Below are 19686 nucleotides of genomic sequence, written 5' to 3' on the forward strand. Positions count from 1 at the left end.
ACGTAATAAAGTAACGGGGAGGGGGGGGTGTGACTGAAAGCTCTGCACAAATAGATTGTAAAAAAAAATCAATCGCTATACTGTCATCTCCAGGCCACCTTGTAGCTCAAGGCTAAACATTTCGCACTTCCAGGCAGTCTCAGGTACTAACCTGGGTAACCAGGCTCTACTCCGTTTAGCTTTCGAGACCTAATAAAGAGATTGTGGCATCGTCATGATTATTTTCTCGTATGCGTACAGTTCATATGAGCGTGCATGGCACAGTATGTGATGTATGCACATCCAAGAGATGCATACTGGGCTGTGATCATTTTGAATACTTCTGTTGTCTGCTGTCGAGGATCACTCAAGCTTCTTACTTTTTTTTAGCAAACACTTCATCCTTTACAACTATTAATCCTTTAAAATGAAAGATAAAGTACCTTCATGTATCAACACTCATTAATCGGCTGAAAACATCTTAATAGACAAAGGACTGGACTACAGAGTTTGGTTAATTGCTGGCGCCGGCTCACCTGACTGGCTGCCTCTCCAGCTTGTCCGTGGTTCCTCGGTAATTGTGAGATGCAAATTGCATAAACAATGTAATATGAGGCTAAACTTTTATATTATTTGTACCTTTATGGACACCCTGGATAATGCACAAGACAAAGATTCCCCACATAGCCCTAACAGACTGTTGGGGAAAGTGCTGTTAGCGAGAACCTATGAAGGCCGCCATGGCACACGAGAGGGCGGTGTGGCCAGAACCACGCTCGGCCACCTTTGTTTCTCCAGTGGCAATGTTTACACACTGCACCAGGTATTTATTTGAGGCTGAGTCGACCTATGTGGAGGCCCATGACCGATTCAGATATCCGCCATTGATATTGGGCGTAAGTGGGAATCGAACTCGGGTCGCTGGGTTGATAGCGCAGCGCACTAACCACGGCGCTGCTGCACCCACACACACGCGCACACAAAAAAACACAAACCCATAATACGTTGTTTATTTTCTGTGGACGTTGATTATGAAATAATTACTATCGCCACAATGATGAAGGTCTTTTAAATCGACCAGATTTTTGTACCATTGGAGAACATTTCCTTGTTAAGCCATCTACGATGATGTGGCAGGATTGCTAGAGGCATGAACTGCCATGAAAATAGACTTATCCCATAGATGTTGTGGATAAAGAGTTATCATAACAATTAATAAAATCAATGCCAAGCTGCATTTTATTATTATTTTGCTTAAAAAAGAAATGGATAAAGGACACTACATTTACAATTTCATGATGCCAGTTACATTGACGATAGTGTGTCCATGTGCTAACTCCAAAAGTGCAATTTAAATCACTCATTCGTTCTTTTGGACGTCCCAGTGCACTTAAAAATAATGGAAATGTTTGTAAAGTCAGCATAAAAGTGATTTTATGCTCAAGCGAGCATTGAGTTTGTGCTCATCTCCTGTTTACGGTCCTGACCCAGTGGTGGAAATTCAAGATTCCTATTGCGCAAGCAAGTCTCTCCATACGACAACCGCTGTTGGAAAGTCAGTATCAGGAGTGGAAATTACAGACAGCTGCTTTACTGTTGTGTGGCATTGCCCTGCACAAACTTAAACAGGAACCACTCTTTCCATAAATACATCGATAACTACATATAAAATGGTCCGTTTCACCTCTTGAAATAAAAAAGAAAGTAATGTTTTTCATCCACCAGCCTATGAACTTTCTAGAGCAATGTTTGTTTAAGCAGGCAAACTCTACACCGGTTATGACTGCCTGAGTCTCATCAACACACGTTGTCGAGTTCCCTGTTTAGTTTATTGTCCTTCCCTGCGCCTCCGATAAGCACGGTTAATTACGTACGATAGAAGTTCAACATACATCATAAGCAAGAGCCACTCAGTACATTTGAGAAAAATTATCATGCACTTCTGTTTGTGGAGCCCTCTTTGCTCTGTTGCACCCGTCAAGGGCATGAGTAGAAAAACATCGAAAAAACTAATTTAAATTATTAATATATATAATCTAATTGAGACGACGCCAGCACAACTGAAAAACACAAATTAGAGTAAGAGTCGGACAAGGAGATACGCTCTCAGTTTGGCTAATTACAAGCAGAATTAGAAGACACTTTGTGAAAATTATACTGGAGATATAAATGCGTAAACATAAATGTCAAAACATGATTAGCCGATTCTAGATTTGAAGCTTTCGGTAAAGTCACGTAGGTAAATTTTACCTACGTGACTTTACCGAAAAAAACAAAGAGTATGAATCTTTGCAGTCACGAAAGCTTCAAATCTAGAATTAATTACCTCTACGGGGAAGATTTCCACCTGTCTGTTAGAGCTTTTAACAGACAACGAGATAAGAAGTCACAGCTCATCGGAAGACGGAAGCTTGTGTTGCCTCTGAAACGTCGTGATTTAATTTAGTTGTTTTATTTTATTTTACCTACGTGACTTTACCGAAAAAAACAAAGAGTATGATTAGCCGACTTAGGTTTACTCATGGCTTAACACCAAACGATGAACATTATTTACAGCATTGGTCCTTCTTGTAAATCAGGTTAAGGCTGAATGATTCTTACTCATGGCACGAAATATAATATTCAATAAAAAAAACAAAAGGTTGCATTGAGGAACTGCACAAATAAATGATCAAAATTTTACTCACGATGAACACGAATGAAACAAAAGTCATGTATAATAAAATGTATGAGCGAAGCAAAACAATTGTTTGGAGGATTACAACAACAACAAAAAACATCTGGAATATGTACACCTCGCACGATTATCTAAGGCTGAATAATCAAAAGGAGCCATGAAAAGCAGCACTATATACCCAATGTGTCTGAAGAACACTTTCAATCACTGCACACTGACAGCTATGACAGAAAGATCAGAAGCATGTGGACACTGATACATTAAACGGAACAAACCATGATAGTGCAAAGAGAAGCATAGAGAAAAGAAGCATGTTCATAAAATTACAGACATCGTAGTGACAACTGGGAAAAGTAAGTGGGCTTCGACAACACGCGTTGCTAGAAGGGCGACGGCCACTGGATAAGACTGGTGATGGAATAATAGTCAAAGGTGGGGACGCAACGGAGAGGATGATCACCGTGGAAATGGAGCAATGATATTGGCCCTTGAGCACAAATGAGATGTATTGTGGAATCGCGGGACCACGATGGATGGAAACAACAAAGAAAAATATTTATCTGGCAGTGGAGAGGCAACAGCCGATGGTGATGACAAATTATATGTACAGCTTACACATATTATTTCATCACCCATAGTCCTGCCAAGGCAGCACTTAATAATTAGATTTTTTAAACTTTACTAAATTTGATTTGAGCCCTCCCCACTGTGTTCATGGATGACTCTCTTGTGTAACATGACACTGCCCAAGAGCACATGTATAATGGCCAAACATTGGTAAGGAGATTGAACTGATCGAGGATTTAATTTCCATAAAAAATCACTCGTGGCAAACATTGGTTTGATAGACCTGTGCAGGATGGTGGCATGAATATTATTTAGTTTCAGCAATGGCGATGGCTTGGGGAGACCTTCATCATCATCATCAGCCATTGATCACGGCTGATGGTGATGATAGTAACTTGCCTGGCTTGTTTATTTGAATGATACTATATACAGTATCACAGTGTGGCAAATAGAACATGCTATACCGTTACATAACAAAAGACAGATGCTCACAACTAATTCCAATATCACGGAAAAGGGAATGTATTTATCTATCTGTGTGTCGCATAAATTAAACTGAAGGCAGACTTCGAAAGTGGTGTGCATGTGTCGGGTTTAAGCACCACACGAATAGCTTCTGGTGAAAATAATCCACCTGCACAGCAGGGGCACAGCCATCCATCTGCCATGGTCACGCTCACAATGGTGACTGCCATTCCGTCCGGCAGCCTTGCGGCATTTTCTACCCACCTACTGACTCCTGGAAATCACTCCATGATTATAAACCGCGGCGAATATCGGAACATTATAGCAGGAGACCATTTCTGTTTTTTTTACACTCCCTCGAGGGGACAGATGCATTTCTAGTGGAATTGTCTGGTTGGTGGGGCATGCCAAATGGCATGCAGAAACAATTGGCATTCTTTAGGGTGGAGGGGAAGCAATTGGCTGAGAGCACGATGAAGCAACAACGCTATAATCGTAGGCTCTTGGGGTTCATGACCATCCGTTACCTAGCGTTGATCTGTCTTGACAAGCATCAGCTTCTGTACAGCAATGCACCACTCATTAATGATAATTATTATAAATACAAAACTAGCAATCATAATATCACCGTCAGTGAGTCTTAAGATTCCTTTTCAGGAGGGTCAAGTATTATGACCATTGGCCAATTCCATGAATGAGTGTTGGGCTTGACTAAGTAGGAAACCAAATCAACCGGAGAAAACTCACCATGCCTGCAAAGGTGTTGCACTTACAGCTCTGTACAGATAGATATGAGCATCTATTGCTGGTAATTTCCCATCCTAGTGATCAAAAGGCCAAATCCTGCTCAACCTCTGAGATATGAGGAGATTGGGGACATCCAAGGTGGTTTGGTCAGAGGAAAATAGTCGCAAAGCAACCCCTCCACCAAAATGTGGTGTACGTAAAAACAGCGGAGTAAAGTACAATTCCGATTATTTGTTTTAAACAATCTTTCACTGTATTTCACCAATGCTAATTATGTTAGAGAAAAGCATGTCATTGAATTTCAATTGGTTCATTAGGCTAATGGGACAATGCTTTACAACCACACTCTACCCTTTGCTTCTGACTGCCCTCTCTCCTGCATCTGATCCTTCTACGTATGCACGTTTCTCCTTTGATTCATTGATCACCCTGCATACAACATTTTTCCGTAATAGTGAAAAGTGAGATGATCACAGAAGAAATGTAATTACATATTAAAGTAGATAGTCTAAGTGAGGCACGAAATAATATGTTCAGCACATTTTTAATGATTCCACTCTACAGGGTGGAGTGGCAGCACAGTGGTTGATGCGCTGTGCTACGAACCCAATGATCTGAGTTCGAATCCTGGCCACAGGTAACATCAGAGCAGTGTGGTGAAATATGTGTGTCACTGGACACCCTGACCACGCTGTTAACCAACACGTTCCAACTCGAGGCATTATCCAGGTAAACTATTACATTCCAATAAATGCCCGTAGTGTTGGAAAGCCTTTATCCAGCAGCGGATTGAGAAAGCACTGAAAATAATTATTTTAGATTTTTTTGATCGCAGGGAAAATTAAAGTGCGTACTTTTCTCAAGTGCAAAATTATATCACGCAAAATGACATGCATAGCATGAGCCTGCCTGGTTATTTCCAATTTTCTTCTGAGGCTATTGCAAAGTGTCTTTGTATTCATGCTCAAGACAACTATTTTATTAGCGAAAACAGCTCGTCGGACCCGTTTCAGCAGCCCTCGTTTCTCACTGATGTGACAAAACCACCGGCACACTTCTGGTGCCAAGTAGCCGGCAGACCCAATTATGAGAAAATTGGCACATCCCCTTGAGACCGACCCTGACACTTCTTGTCACCGTCGCCCAAGGGCTCCAGTCAGTTCACTGTCGTGCTGCCAAATCTGGCAAGGGGCTGCCCACTTTACAGCTCTTCCTATAAAGTCCATCGTTACAATACAACAACAAAAACCGCCATTCGCCACGAAGTGGCGTTGATGCCACCACGACGCTTGTGCCAGGCCATGTGCACCTTGAGGCCACGTGAAATGTCGAACGCCCGCTAGCAGGAGGTCACAGGGCAGACCCAGGTTTCACGGGTTGACTGCCTGAGATGACTGAGATGACCACCTGTGCCCCCTACTGTGCCAACTTGCTGTGCTTTAGCCACCCGGCGCTCCGCTCGTTGTTGTGAGCGTTGCTCCTCCGCCCTCCATTGTTGTTGGAGGGCAACTGTCTCCAACTTCCCAATAGTGTCCTTCACGAGCCTCCTCCACTGAGGCCGATCTTGACACCGCTGGTACCAGTCATCGGCAAGTCCACTCAGCTCCACGTCCTTCTGTACCACATCACTCCATCTCTTCTCTAGCCCGTGCTGTGCCCGTTTAGCCCCCTCGATCCGGCCAAACAAAAGCTGTTTAGGCATGCAGTGGCTGGGCATGCGGGCCAAATGACCCAGCCAACGCAGCCTTGCCTGCCGGAGGAGCTCACCGATGGAACTTTTGCCCAGATCTTTCAAGGATTTGTGAGCTTCTCACACAATCCAGCCTGGTTAAACCCAGGATGGATCGTAGGCAGGCCAGCCTAAATGTTTCTTACCGGCAAAGATGCTCCATTAGGGGGGTCCACGTTTCGCAATCGTAGAGAAGGGAGGGAATGACTGTGGTCGAGAAGACCTGAAGCTTCGTGCGGAGCAACAGACCAGGTAGCTTCCACACAGCGTTACGCAACCGATGAAAAGATATTGCCACTCGACTGATTCGGAGTGAGACCTCCGCTGCCAAACTGGAGCCGGTCATGAGCACACTGCCCAGGTATGGGAAACTCTCCACTCTCTCCACAACTGCCCAATCACCGATTGGGAGTTGTGGGGGTGGAGTGTGCTATGGTACAAAATACCCAGGCAGGTGCTAGTTTTGGTGGGGCTGATGGTAAGGCACAACCTCTTAGTGGCACACTCCAGTTTCAGCAGAAGCGTCTCTAACTCCTCCTCTGAATGAGCAGCAATTACCAAATCATCACCATACATAACGTCGTTGACCAATAGGGAACCATCCCTTGACCGCATCCGGGCATCGATCAGCCTACCATTATATCTGTACCAAATGAAAATTTCCCCGGTACAGTTATTGAAGGCTTCATGAACTACGTGGTGAAAATAGATGTTAAATCATGTGGGAGCCAGAGGACATCCCTGTCGCACCCCAAGGTGTAAAGGGAATGGCTCTGACTCCCGGCCATGTAGTTTTACCCGGGCCCGCTCACCATCATGAAGGTCTTTAATGATCGTGAGCAGAGGGTCAGGAACTCCGAAAGCACGAAGAACAACCCAGAGCCCAGGCCCACTGATGGTATCATAGGCCTTGACCAGGTCAATAAAGCAGAGATGTAGGTCTTGTTGGAATTCTCTACACCTCTGCTGTAGCAGACGGACAGAAAATATGGCATCTATGCAGGACCGCCTTTTCCTGAAACCGCATTGGGGCTCCGCAAGCCTCTCCTCAGCATGCCTAGCAAGGCGATGTTGAATAATCCTTGGCAGGACCTTTCCCGGCACACTGTGAGATGCCCCTGTAGTTGGTACAGTCTGTGTGGTCCCCCTTCTTAAATCCTGCGGAACTCGTCCAGTGGTCCAGACTGTTGCTATGATGTCATGTAGGGCAGTCTGTGCACAAACGCCACCCTCCCTTAGCATTTCGTTTGGGAGATCATCTCTGCCCGGTGCCTTTCCTGGTCTTTACAATACGAACACAACTCCACATGCATGGAGTTTCCTGCCTTTAAATGTGCCACTTTACATGCAGGGCACAGTGGTGGCTGCCCTGGTTATTGTGCAGCGAGTGTTGTTTGTCTAAGGATGTGGCTTGCTGCATGGAGTGTCAGGAGTTTGCTACAGTGCACAACAAAAAGTTGAATGCACCACTCAACAAAACACTCGTCACTCACCAAATGTGAGGTGAAAATATAAAGATACACATACCTGATCGATCATCAAATCACCTGGATTTTACCCAATTTCGTAAGATCTCGGAACCTATGCAGATTTGAGCCTGGATCATACTTGGATGGGTGACCAACGTGTGTAACAGGTGTTATAGGCTTGCGGGCTAAGATGTGGCATCCATCAGTCATCATCTCACTTACTTTAAGCAGCTTTACACTGATGTGGTTAACCTGACTATGTTCTGTAATGCATGTGTTCCTAATTATGGATCTCAATGCACGTATAAGTATGCATCTCTCCATGCTTCCTTGTGCACTTACAGTTTTTGTTTTATTTTCATCGCCAATGTCCACATTTGTGATCCATGTGTCAGAGCAGGCATGACATACTGATCATAAACTTTCTTCTTGAGGAATATTGGATGTTGATTTTCAAAATCAAGTTAAAATGTTTCAAAAGTACTAAACCTCTCGTTTGCCTCTTTAGTTCATAATTTTGAATCCAGTCCACTTTCATTAGCTCTATATTCCAACACCAAAATATAAAGCTATTCATTTCCTGATATTCACACCAGCCAAAAGTATAGTCCCATCTATAGGTAATCAACCACCCACCGATGTCCCAGTTGACGGGGTGGGGAGCCTTCATCTCCTGGCAGCCGATGACGAACCAGATGCAGGCCATCCAGTGAGCGAGTAGCGCAAACATAGACATGAGCATGGTGAGCACCACGGCGCTGTACTGAGAGTAGCGGTCCAGCTTCTGCAGCAACCGCAACAGGCGCAGCAGCCGCACTGTCTTCAACAGGTGCACCACCGAGGCCTAGCAACAGGACGGCAGCAAGGAGACAACAACAAGGAGAGTGTCTGATGAAGAAAGTCAGCAATGTGTGGCCAAAAACTGGAAAGGCGATGAGTTTGCATCAATGGGAAGGTGAGGTAAATGATTTGAGGGTAGAATGTATGAGCCAAACGAAGCCAACCCTTCCACTATCCCTGACCAACTAGCCCTACAGCCACTAGTACTGGGCTTCTTGTTAACTCCAACCAAAAACAACCAGCCAACAAATTATGCTAGTGGAAGCCCTCACGCTGACCTTAACCCTAGCACACAAGGCCACAAATACTCGTCTTCCCAATGATGCTAAGACATTTGCCACTACTAGTTGTGCTTCCACTAACCCTAGCTCTAACTATCCAACCAAATCCCGAGTACTTCATCCCAATCTGATAGCGAACTGACCACAAGTAGAGTACGGGATATCCCGCCGATCACTCTTTCCTTTCTGTTCACTTTGCTGCTCATTGAACAGAGAGGAACGTGGAGGATGGAAGCAGCAGATCACAGCCGTACTGCTTGTGAATTCTGAATGAAATAGAATTGTCAATATACTTTTGTATCTTGCCAAGAAACTTTTGTACTTGACATTATCGAAAAAGTAATGGATGTAACATTAAATATTATATGTACACATTTCTTTATTCTTTTAAATAGCAGGATATCTATCTAACCTATAACAGTAATTTTTTGTCTGTCCGTCGGTCTGTCCGTCTGTCTGCGCATGCGCGCTTGCGAGGTATTTGTCTCTCAAACGGTGGGGTTTACGTAAAAAAATTGGCAGTTACCACGCCGTAAGCCCCACGGTGGGCAAGCACTATTCCATTTTCCCGTCCGTCACCTTTAAATTGGTTAAAATAGCGTTTTTGCAATTTCTCTTAATATATTTATATAGCTATGCCGCCCGCTGCGGTACAAAGCACGCAATTGCGCATGCGCGAAACGCTGACAGGAGTTGCCCCTAGCAATGCACACACGATCGCTAAAATTTTTAATTTTGCGTTAACAGTGCTTAAAAAATATACACACAACGCAGTCTTATGTCCTCTTCTCCCCCCCCCCACCCCAATGCGTGCAGTTACTGATATGAAGTCCATAGATATTAATATTATAGCGCTTACATAGCATTATTGTAGCGCGGGTGGGGAGAGCGGCCCAGCCCCCAGCCTGGCAATGTGTCACCTCCTCTGGCTGGGCAATCTAGGTGAGGCCGCGGGCTCTGCACGGGACTAGGCCTCACCACGGCAATGTAAAGTACAATTTTATTGAATCTTTCGCTAAGACCTCGGGTTCATTGTTTACTATTATGAAACTAATAAGTTGACAAATATTACAATAATAATGTTTGTGTGCAGAAAACTAATATTTCATTATTAGGTTGATAAATATTTAATTTTGTAGGTGTGTTTTTATGACGCTGCGATGGTGTACTGCCAGTCTATGCTGTGGCCTGCTGTCTGCTGATTAATTAGCGTCAGTGCACTGCCACTCTATTAACAACACTGCTAATTTTGCTTTTGGTCATTATGAGTGTATGCCAGTCTATAATCTGTTGCCTGCTTCTTTACCTCACTCAATGTACTGCCAGCCTTTCATGTCGACTGTATTCTGCTTTTCAGCTGCTGCCCGTATTGCCAGCTTTTTATGTCGACTGTAGCAATGCTTATGTCATTGAGTCGGCGTACTGGCAGTCTATAATCTAGACTGTAGCCTGCTTCTCAACTTACCTGTGCGTACTGCTGCTCTTTAATGTACACTAATTTCAGCTTATTTCTTCAATGCATTTCTATTGTTTCGATTGCTCACATACTGCAATGCTGATTAATATGTTATACTGCTAAATACGTTGGACATTCTTAGCTACAGCCCATTGCATTTAGTCGATCGTTTTGTTACATTCGTGGGAAAATCATCCATTTAAATTTTGCCGTACTGCACCTTTACTTTACACCAAAGCGGGGAGGCATGCAGGGAGGTTCAATGCCTCAAATATTGTTGACTTTCTTACGGTGGGTGAGAAACATTGTGAGAGAGACATTGTTCTTCCATACCAAGAATACACCATCGCACGATTTCCTGACACTAACAGAGCATACGATCCCCTACAATAACACATTTTCCTGTCGCAAGGCCAAGATGGGTACCACGTCAAGATTCCTCCAATTACAAAGCTGCAGGACATCCTCTAAAACAACTTATATTCCTTCGTGATTATGGACAGAGGAGGAAACCACATATTATGGTGCACCAACCTCTTTCACCAGTATATTGTCGATGAGTATGCCAACATTGAGAGTGAGCGCCTTCTTTGCATTCAACTGAATCAAAACCGCCTGCGTGTGAACAGTATGCTCATCTCTGGGACGCCATCAATGCCCGAAGGAGATGCAAACGGTCACAATGTGGGCTGATTAGTTATTTTGCCTTCATCCTTCAAAGCTCCACCAAGATACATGCATGAGAAGACTCAGGATGCCATGACGTACATCCGCCAATATGCCATGCCCCATCTCATCATCACCTTCACTTGCAATCCCAAATGAAAGGAGATACAGATTTACCTTTATCCAAACGAAAAGCCACCAGACAGACATGACATCTTAGCGAGGGTCTTAAAACTCAAAGTTTATGACCTCATGATGCTTATTACGACCAACGAAGGCGGCGTCTTTGGATAGACAAGCAGTAACTTGCACACCATTGGGTGACAAAAACGTCGTCTTCCTCATGCTCACATTTCACTATGGATGAGGGAAACAATTCATGCAAGTAACATTGACACATTTATCAGTGCTGAGCTACCTCACCCCATCAAGACCCTGCCCTTTTTCTATGTGGTCTGCAACCAAATGGTCCATGGCCCATGTGGCCAGTTCTATCCAAATGCGCCATGTATGCAAGGCCACAGGTGTACCAAGAGGTATCCACGGAACTACTGACACTCAGTCGGCCCATGATGGCTATCCTCTATATCGTCACAGAAATACTAAGCATGGTGGATTTCAAACAACGCTCAGACCTGCCACTAACTCGCTAATTAAGGTTGACAACCGGTGGATCGTTCCCTACTGCCCTCTTCTGTGCAAGATCTTCCAGGCACACTTTAATGTGAAATTCTGCAATTCTACAAAAAGCCATTAAAATGTTTGCCAATACATCAACAAAGGGTCTCACATGGCTGTTTTTGCCTTACAAAACAGAGGGGCAAAGTGTGCATGAGCTCAAACTTTTTTTCCAAGGAACATACATCAGCAACAACGATGCCATTTGCTGAATTCTTGGTTTCTCCATCCATGACCGTTCCCCCACAGTCGTGCATTTGGCACTTCACCTCCAAAATGGTCAACGCATCTACGTCACCAAAGGAAATGCCCAACAATAGGCCCTGGCTTCACAAGATGCCACCCTTATGGCGTTCTTTGTTTTGTGCCCAAGTGACCCATTTGCTGCCAACCTGCTCTACCATTAAGTTCCTCCGACGATACATGGACTGTTAAAAAAATGGAAGCGACGTGCAGCTGACGGTGAATCTGATGCCTCAGGACGAGTCTACACAGTTAATCCCAACAATTAGCAGTGCTACTTTCTCCCAATGCTTCTCTATGTTGCCAAAGGGCACAAATCTTTCCCAGACCTCTAAACAGTGGACGGAGTTGTCTGTCAAACATACAGGGAAGCTTGCAATCTTCGTGCAATTATTGTGCATGATCACCATCTTCATAATGCTATGACAGAAGCTTATGTTGCTCAGTCCCCTTTCCAACTGACATTGCTCTTCTGCATAAATCATTAAGTTTGCAGACCATCTAACCCCATGGGACTCTGGCAAAAATATAAAGAGGGCATTAGTGAGGACATCCTCCACGGAGCTCAATGAGAAAATACAAACCTCGACATCAACTTTTCTGATGTCATCTTCAAACCGGCCCTCATCCTCCTTCAGGACAAACTGCACTCCATTGGTGGAAAAGACCTCACGTCTATGGGACTACCAACACCCTACAGGGACAACCTGCATGCCCTTGCTCAAGAGATCCTACATTAAATATACTATTATGCTTTACAGCTTCTTAAATTGATTTAGGATAATTAACCAAAGCTCATAGATGCACAAATAGAAGCCTATATGAAAATCTTGGAAGACATTGAGACTACAAATCGAGTCCTTTTTTGTCCTTGATGCACCTGCCAGTACTGGGAAGACTTTTGTTTTCAAACTGCTCCTCGCTAAGGCTCGTCAGAGAGAGAAAATTGCTCTAGCTGTGGCATCATCGGGGATTGCTGTGTAAGTCGATGTTTGTGTGTCAGTCGATGTGTGTGTAAGTCCAAGTGTGCGTATCAGTCCACGTGTGTGTCAGTCGCTGTGTGTGTTAGTCGATGTGTGTGTGTGTTAGTCGATGTGTGTGTGTGTTAGTCGATGTGTGTGCATGGCTCCATGTGAGTAAGTGACTGTGTGTGTCCATATGTGTGTGTGTTAGTTCATATGTATGTGTGTGTAAGTCCATATGTGTGTGTGTAAGTCCATGTGTGTGTGAGAGTCGATATGTGTGTGTAACTCCATGTGTGTGTATCTAAAATCCATGTCTGTGTGTGTGAGTCCGTGTGTGTGTGTGTGTAGTGGGGAGCGGTAGTGTAGCGGTTAGCGCGCTGCGCTATGAACCTGGCGAGCCGGGTTCGATTCCTGCTCACGGCCAACAGCAGTGACGATTATCTGAACCGATCCCGGGCCTTCCCTAGGTCGACTCAGCCTCAAATGAGTACCTGGTGCGGTGTGTAAATATCGCCACTAGGGAGACAAAGGCGGTCGGGCGTGGTGCTGGCCACCCACCCCCTCGTGTATCGTTCCGGCCTTCATAGGTGCTCGCTAACAGCACTTGCCCCTACAGTCTGTTACAGGCTATATGGGGATCTTTTTGTGTGTGTGTAAGTCGATGTGTGTGCGTGGGTCCATGTGTGTGTGTAAGTCCATGTGTGTGTCTCTTAGTCGATATGTGTGTATGTAAGTCCATATGTGTGCTTAGGTCGATGTGTGTGAGAGTCTACGTATGTGTGTGTGTGTGAGTCGCTGTATGTGTGTACGTCGATTTGTGTGTGTAACTCCATGTGTGTGTATCTAAAGTCGATGTATGTGTGTGTGAGTCCATATGTGTGTGTGTATAAGTCAATGTCTCTGTGTGTGTGGGTCAATGTCTGTGTGTGTAGGTCGATGTGTGTGTGTAACTCCATGTGTGTGTGTCTAAAGTCGATGTCTGTGTGAGTCCATATGTGTGTGTGTGCGTGTAAGTCTATGTGTTTCTACGTGTGTGGGTCGATGTCTGTATGTAAGTCGATGTGTGTGTCTGTCTTTTTCGCCCGGCAACGCCGGGTACTTACCGCTAGTATATATAAAAGTAAAAAATTGTCTGTCGGTTTGTGGCTTTGTGTGTCCGTGCGCTTGCGAAGGATTTGGCTCTCTAACGGTGGGGTTGACGTTAAATAAAAATAGCCAGGTCCCACGCCGTAAGCACTGCCGTGAGCAAGCGCTATTGCTTTTTCACATCCGTCAACTTTTAATGCGTTTAATTAGCGAATGAGTGCGATTTTTGCGCTATCCTCTTTATTTATTTATGACGCGTGCACGACCATACCAACTTACGCGCCTTTGGTGGGGGGGGGGGGATGGCCCATGCCAAGTCGCACGCCTTCGGTGGGAGTGAGGGGGACATTTCCTTTCGCGTTAAAAATGCTTAAAAAATATACTAAACGCTGAGCTTAAATCTTCACTGTTTTCAGTTTCAGTTTCATTTATTAGATATAACCCTGTGAGCCATGCGGCTCTTGACTCGGGTGCGACCGCAACAAAACAAAAACATGAACAGGAAACATCTTAAAGTGACTACACGCAACAGAAAAATACTGGAAAAAACAGCAAAGTCTTCCAGAAAAAACACCGTATTTTAACGCTGTGTGCAAAAATCCCAGTGGGATGCAAGTCAAACAATAAGAACCATAAGACAATGTAGATTAAAGTTATCAGGCTAGCTCTGTACTACAACAAACAAACATGGCTAAACCAAAACGTTTTCAAAATCACCAAAATAAAGTTATAAAAACTATGTAACAGTGATCATAGAAACTGTGATTCAAATTTAACAATAAATGATATACATAACATGTACGACCAAACTTTTCAGCCATAGCTGGCTGCATGAGTCACTCCATAACAGCAGGAGTATGAGTAGCAGCATAAAAAAAATTCAATACACCTTTAAAGATCAGCACACTATAATCAAAACTTAAGATCATACTTTGCAGCGGTCATCTGGAATGATACATTTGATTTCAGGCCACTGAATAACAGTGGCAGCTAAGGGTGTACAACTCCTCTAGAGCAGTTTTTAGTGAAGATCTCACAGGTAGTGATCCAAGTTGTAGTTTATTGGCGATAGCATTCGAGACCTTGGAGGCATCGATAGAAAAGGCCCTTCCTCCAGTATTTGTACGGCAATAAGGAATGTGAAGCTGGTAAATGAGTGTAAACCTTAGGTCACATTTGTTCTTCGAAACAGTGAGGAGATCCAGCAGGTAGTCTGCTGATTTTTTTGCGTGATGTCCCCCCCACCCCATTGCGTGCAGTTACTAATATATACAGTCGCTCGATGTTACCACTTTCGGCCGTAGATATTACTGCAGAGCGGCCGGATCGTGGCTGGGGAATGGGGGGGGGGGGGGTAGCGCCCAGCCCCAGCCTGCCAAAGTGCCACCTTGGCCGGCTGGACAATCTAGGCGAGGCCGAAGGCTCTGCACAGGACTAGGCCTCACCACGCCACTTTGTCAGGTGAGTACTTGTGCTATAGAGTCGATAAATACTGCTATAGAGTCAACATGTACTACTGTAATGATAGCAGGTACCACCACAGTCGGTATGCACTGCTGTAATCATAGCAGGTACCACCACAGTCAGTATGCACTGCTGTAATCATAGTAGGTACCACCACAGTCGGTATGCACTGCTGTAATCATAGCAGGTACCACAGTCAGTACGTACTGCTGTTAAATTTTTAAGAGTAGTTTTGAAATATTTTTTGGGCGCGGGCAACGCCAGGTATATAAGCTACAGTGAGGGAAAAAGTATTTAATCCCCTGCTGATTTTGTACGATGGACGGGGCCATGTACCGTCAAATCTTGGGTGAGAACCTCTTTCCCTCAGCCAGGGAATTGAAAATGGGTCGTGGATGGGTATTCCAGCATGACAATAACCCAAAACACACGGCCAAGGCAACAAAGGAGTGGCTCAAGAAGAAGCACATTAAGGTCCTGGAGTGGCCTAGCCAGTCTCCAGACCTTAATCCCATAGAAAATCTGTGGAGGGAGCTGAAGGTTCGAGTTGCCAAACGTCAGCCTCGAAACCTTAATGACTTGGAGAAGATCTGCAAAGAGGAGTGGGACAACATCCCTCCTGAGATGTGTGCAAACCTGGTGGCCAACTACAAGAAACGTCTGACCTCTGTGATTGCCAACAAGGGTTTTCCACCAAGTACTAAGTCATGATTTGCAAAGGGGTCAAATACTTATTTCCCTCATTAAAATTCAAATCAATTTATAACGTTTTTGACATGCGTTTTTCTCTATTTTTTGTTGTTATTCTGTCTCTCACTGTTCAAATAAACCTACCATTAAAATTATAGACTGATCATTTCTTTGTCAGTGGGCAAACGTACAAAATCAGCAGGGGATCAAATACTTTTTTCCTCACTGTAGTAGATCTATAAAACATATACAGTAGTACACTTCATTAGATCTCCTTTGCCAGTATCAAAATATAATAAATGTGACTGCTATTTTGTATAGAGTTTTAAGGTGCAATTACATTTGTATGTTGTATAAGTCTGAGTTATATTGTGAGGTTTATACATTTCCTCTGAGTCAACGTGTGTCACATGTGTCACATGTTGACATCACATTTTCTTCCATCAGTCGACCACCATTTTCTTTGCAACATTTTCAGTGTCTAACATCATTCCCAACTGACCGTAAACAACGCAGCTACTGGGAAGCGTCACTGCTACATTTCCACCCTGATTAACATAACCAGACAAATGGAGAGATGTTCATTGATGCTACAAGCAGAAATGGCTAGGGGTTTGGCCATAAATATAAATTCTTTATTAGTTATTTCAGTGGGTGAGTAGGACCTTTGCAGTATGGTGCATGCTTGCAACTGACTCAAACTAAGAGGCCCTGTCAAAAGAGTGGGCATTGTATCATCAAAGCTGCGAGACTCCTGTAATTATCCTAAATATAAGTAGCTGAAAATGCCATAGCAGGGCCCTCCTGAAAATGATCAAACAAACTATTTTTTATGTTATTATAAATTTCGCTACAATACTTTCCAGTGTCACTCATGAGCGTTGTTTGACCATATTTCAGCACACTCGTCAGTGTGGATTTGGAAATTGAGTGGTGCCCAAAATGGTTACGTTCTCACTCACCACTGATGTTAGCCGTGGCCAGAAATTTTACTCCGGTCAGCGAATGCAAAGCACAGTGCTCTAACCACTATGCCATCGCTCCACCCCACTATTATTATTATCTGTCATGGAAAATCAACAGGGCATAAGGAAAATGCTCAAACTTGGTTGCTACCTTCAGTCTCAAATTGTTTATGAAGTATGTGCGAAGCAAAAAAAATAACTGTCGTGATAATACAATTAGTACACAAGTTAGTGTCTTAACAATGTAAGCGCTTGCGTCGACTGAGTGAATGCACTCTCTCAACATTAATTAGGGAGCAGGTGGTGAGCGAAAAGAGATTATACTCTCTCACAAAAAAAAGTAAATCTCCCAGTACATACGCTGAATCATGAATCCCCAAGTGAGTGCCTTGTGATTTTGTGATTATTCGCCGTGACAAATCACCACTGCCGCCAAGACTGCCGCCTTGCGCCGGTGTCTCCAGATTGGGCAGTGGAGGGGGAGGCCATGCACGGCAGGCAACTCGTTCGCTCATCGCGCCCGCCCGCCCGCCCGCAGCCCGCCCGCCACGCAGCTTCACGGGCGATGCGCGCTGCCTGCCTCGCATTAACGATTCTTCATTTACGCAGATTCAAGCCACTGGCGAAATGACTGCAATTTTAACTTAAATTGGGAGATTAATTTAACGGCAGTTTATTGCGACCGATGTTTCTTGCGTTTTTCTAACGCACTGTGGCAATGAAAAAGATGAAAGTATGCCCTGTGCGCTGCCTGTTAAGGTAACTAATGACTCCTATTGGAAAACATCATGGTTGAGATGTAATATGGTGTCAAAGATGTTTACGCATTTGCGGTTCGAGTAGATTTTTGGAAAAACGTTTTTTTCGCAAAATAATACACTGCGCCGGAATTATAAAAAAATATCCTTTGTCTTTTTAAAAACTTTATTTGACAACCATTGTCGACATGTGCTACGTGTACTGGGTCTGTCTACATGACTTGTGTGCATTGACATGAAACAAGCTTTTGCACTTATATATAAAAGGGATATTATATATGGCGTACTTCCCGACATGCAACAAACTTGAAATTTGCCATGTGGGTACTTTCCAGACTGTACACCATGCAAAAATTATAAAAATAGACTTTTGTATTTTTGGGAGGGGGGGGGGCGCAATAATGCATATATTTTGCACGGCAAGTGAGCTGTGACGTCACATCTGTCATGTGACCCGTGTGCGGAAGCGTCACGCAGTGTGCCTGCTGACGTCACGCATTCCCCCCCAACCCTCCGCGGGTAAAGTGAAATACAAATGTGTTGCAGGTCTAAGGCGTTCTTCGCGCACCATTGCTTTATTATTTCAGTCGTTTACTGCCGTACGCACGCTGAAAGTTGTGTGTCTGCAGCAAGCGCGTGTATGTGTACCTATGGACGCGCGTGCCCGTGTGTGTGTGGGGGGAGCGGTAGTGTAGTGGTTAGCGCGCTGTCTGTGTTTGTGTCTGTGTGTGTGTGTGGGGAGCGGTAGCGTAGTGGTTAGCGCGCTGCGCTACGAACCCGGCGACCCGAGTTCGATTCCTGCTCACGGCCACCACCGGTGATGATTATTTGAACCTGTCCTGGGCCTCCCCTAGGTCGACTCAGCCTCAATTGAGTAACTGGAGCGCTGTGTGAACATCGCCATTGGGGAGACAAAGGCAGACGGGCGTAGTGAATCCAAGTCCCGGGCAAAGCCGGGTAGTAAAGCTAGTCTATATTTCAAAAAAAGTAAAAAAAAATCTGTTTGTGTGTGTTTGCTCGCTTGCGAACGATTTGCCTCTCCAACGGTGGGGTTTACATTAAAAAAATAGCCAGGTACCACGCCGTAAGCCCTACGGTGAGCACGCGCTGTTCCTTTTTTAAATCTGTCAATTTTAAATTAGTTTAATCAGAGATTTAGTCCGATTTTGTGTGCGCTTCCCATTTATTTATTTATTTAGGACGCGTGCGCGACCATACCAACTCACGCGCCTTTGGTGGGGGGGATGGCCCATGCCAAGTCGCACGCCTTCGGTGGGAGTGAGGGGGCCATTTTCTTTCGGGTTAAAAATGCTATGAAAATACACGAAACGCTGACGTTAATTCTTCACTTGTGATGTCCCCCCCACCCCGATGCGTACAGTTATTACTACTATACAGTCGCTAGATGCTACCACTATAGGCAGTAGATATTACTGCAGAGTGGCCAGGGAGATCGTGGTTGGGGGGGGGGTGTCAGGGGTAGCAGCCTAGCCCCAGCCTGCCAAGGTGCCACCTCGGCCAGCTGGACAATCTAGGCGAGGCCAGAGGTTCTGCACGGGACTAGGCCTCACCACTGCCAGCATTGAACCAATTTCACAACCACATTAATTCCATACACCCATCCATCAAATTCACCATGGAAGTGGAGAAGGATGGTAAGCTACCTTTCCTGGATGTTATGTTTGAGAAGAGACCTGATGGCTCGTTGGGACACTCTGTCGACAGAAAATCCACCCACACAGATTCCTATCTGAAACCTGATTCCCACCACCATCCGGCACAGAAGAATTCCCTCATCAAAACACTACACCATAGGGCCCACTGCATTTCTGACCAACACCACCTAGCCAGTGAACTGGAACACATACACCAGGCCCTCAAGATGAATGGGTACTCGTACCGTATTATTCGCAAAGCTGTGTCTCCAACCAGGGAGAAACAACCACCTGAGACACCTATCA

The 19686-nt window shown here is 44.6% G+C and overlaps 1 protein-coding gene across 6 annotated transcripts in view; it reads right to left on the reverse strand.

Moving 5' to 3' along the window:
* The window catches only part of LOC116947137 (voltage-gated delayed rectifier potassium channel KCNH8-like), a 186658-nt gene that overhangs the window by 60825 nt on the left and 106147 nt on the right, over positions 1-19686 (reverse strand). For all 6 annotated transcript variants that reach the window (XM_076070038.1, XM_076070034.1, XM_076070029.1 and 3 more), the window contains one exon: positions 8270-8477. In XM_076070038.1, coding sequence (XP_075926153.1) covers positions 8270-8477 — 208 coding nt within the window. The remainder of the gene's footprint in view (positions 1-8269; positions 8478-19686) is intronic.

This window comes from Petromyzon marinus, chromosome 2, assembly GCF_048934315.1.
Source record: "Petromyzon marinus isolate PM22_M1 ecotype Great Lakes invasive population chromosome 2, UKy_Petmar_22M1.pri1.0, whole genome shotgun sequence".
NCBI lineage: Eukaryota > Metazoa > Chordata > Hyperoartia > Petromyzontiformes > Petromyzontidae > Petromyzon > Petromyzon marinus.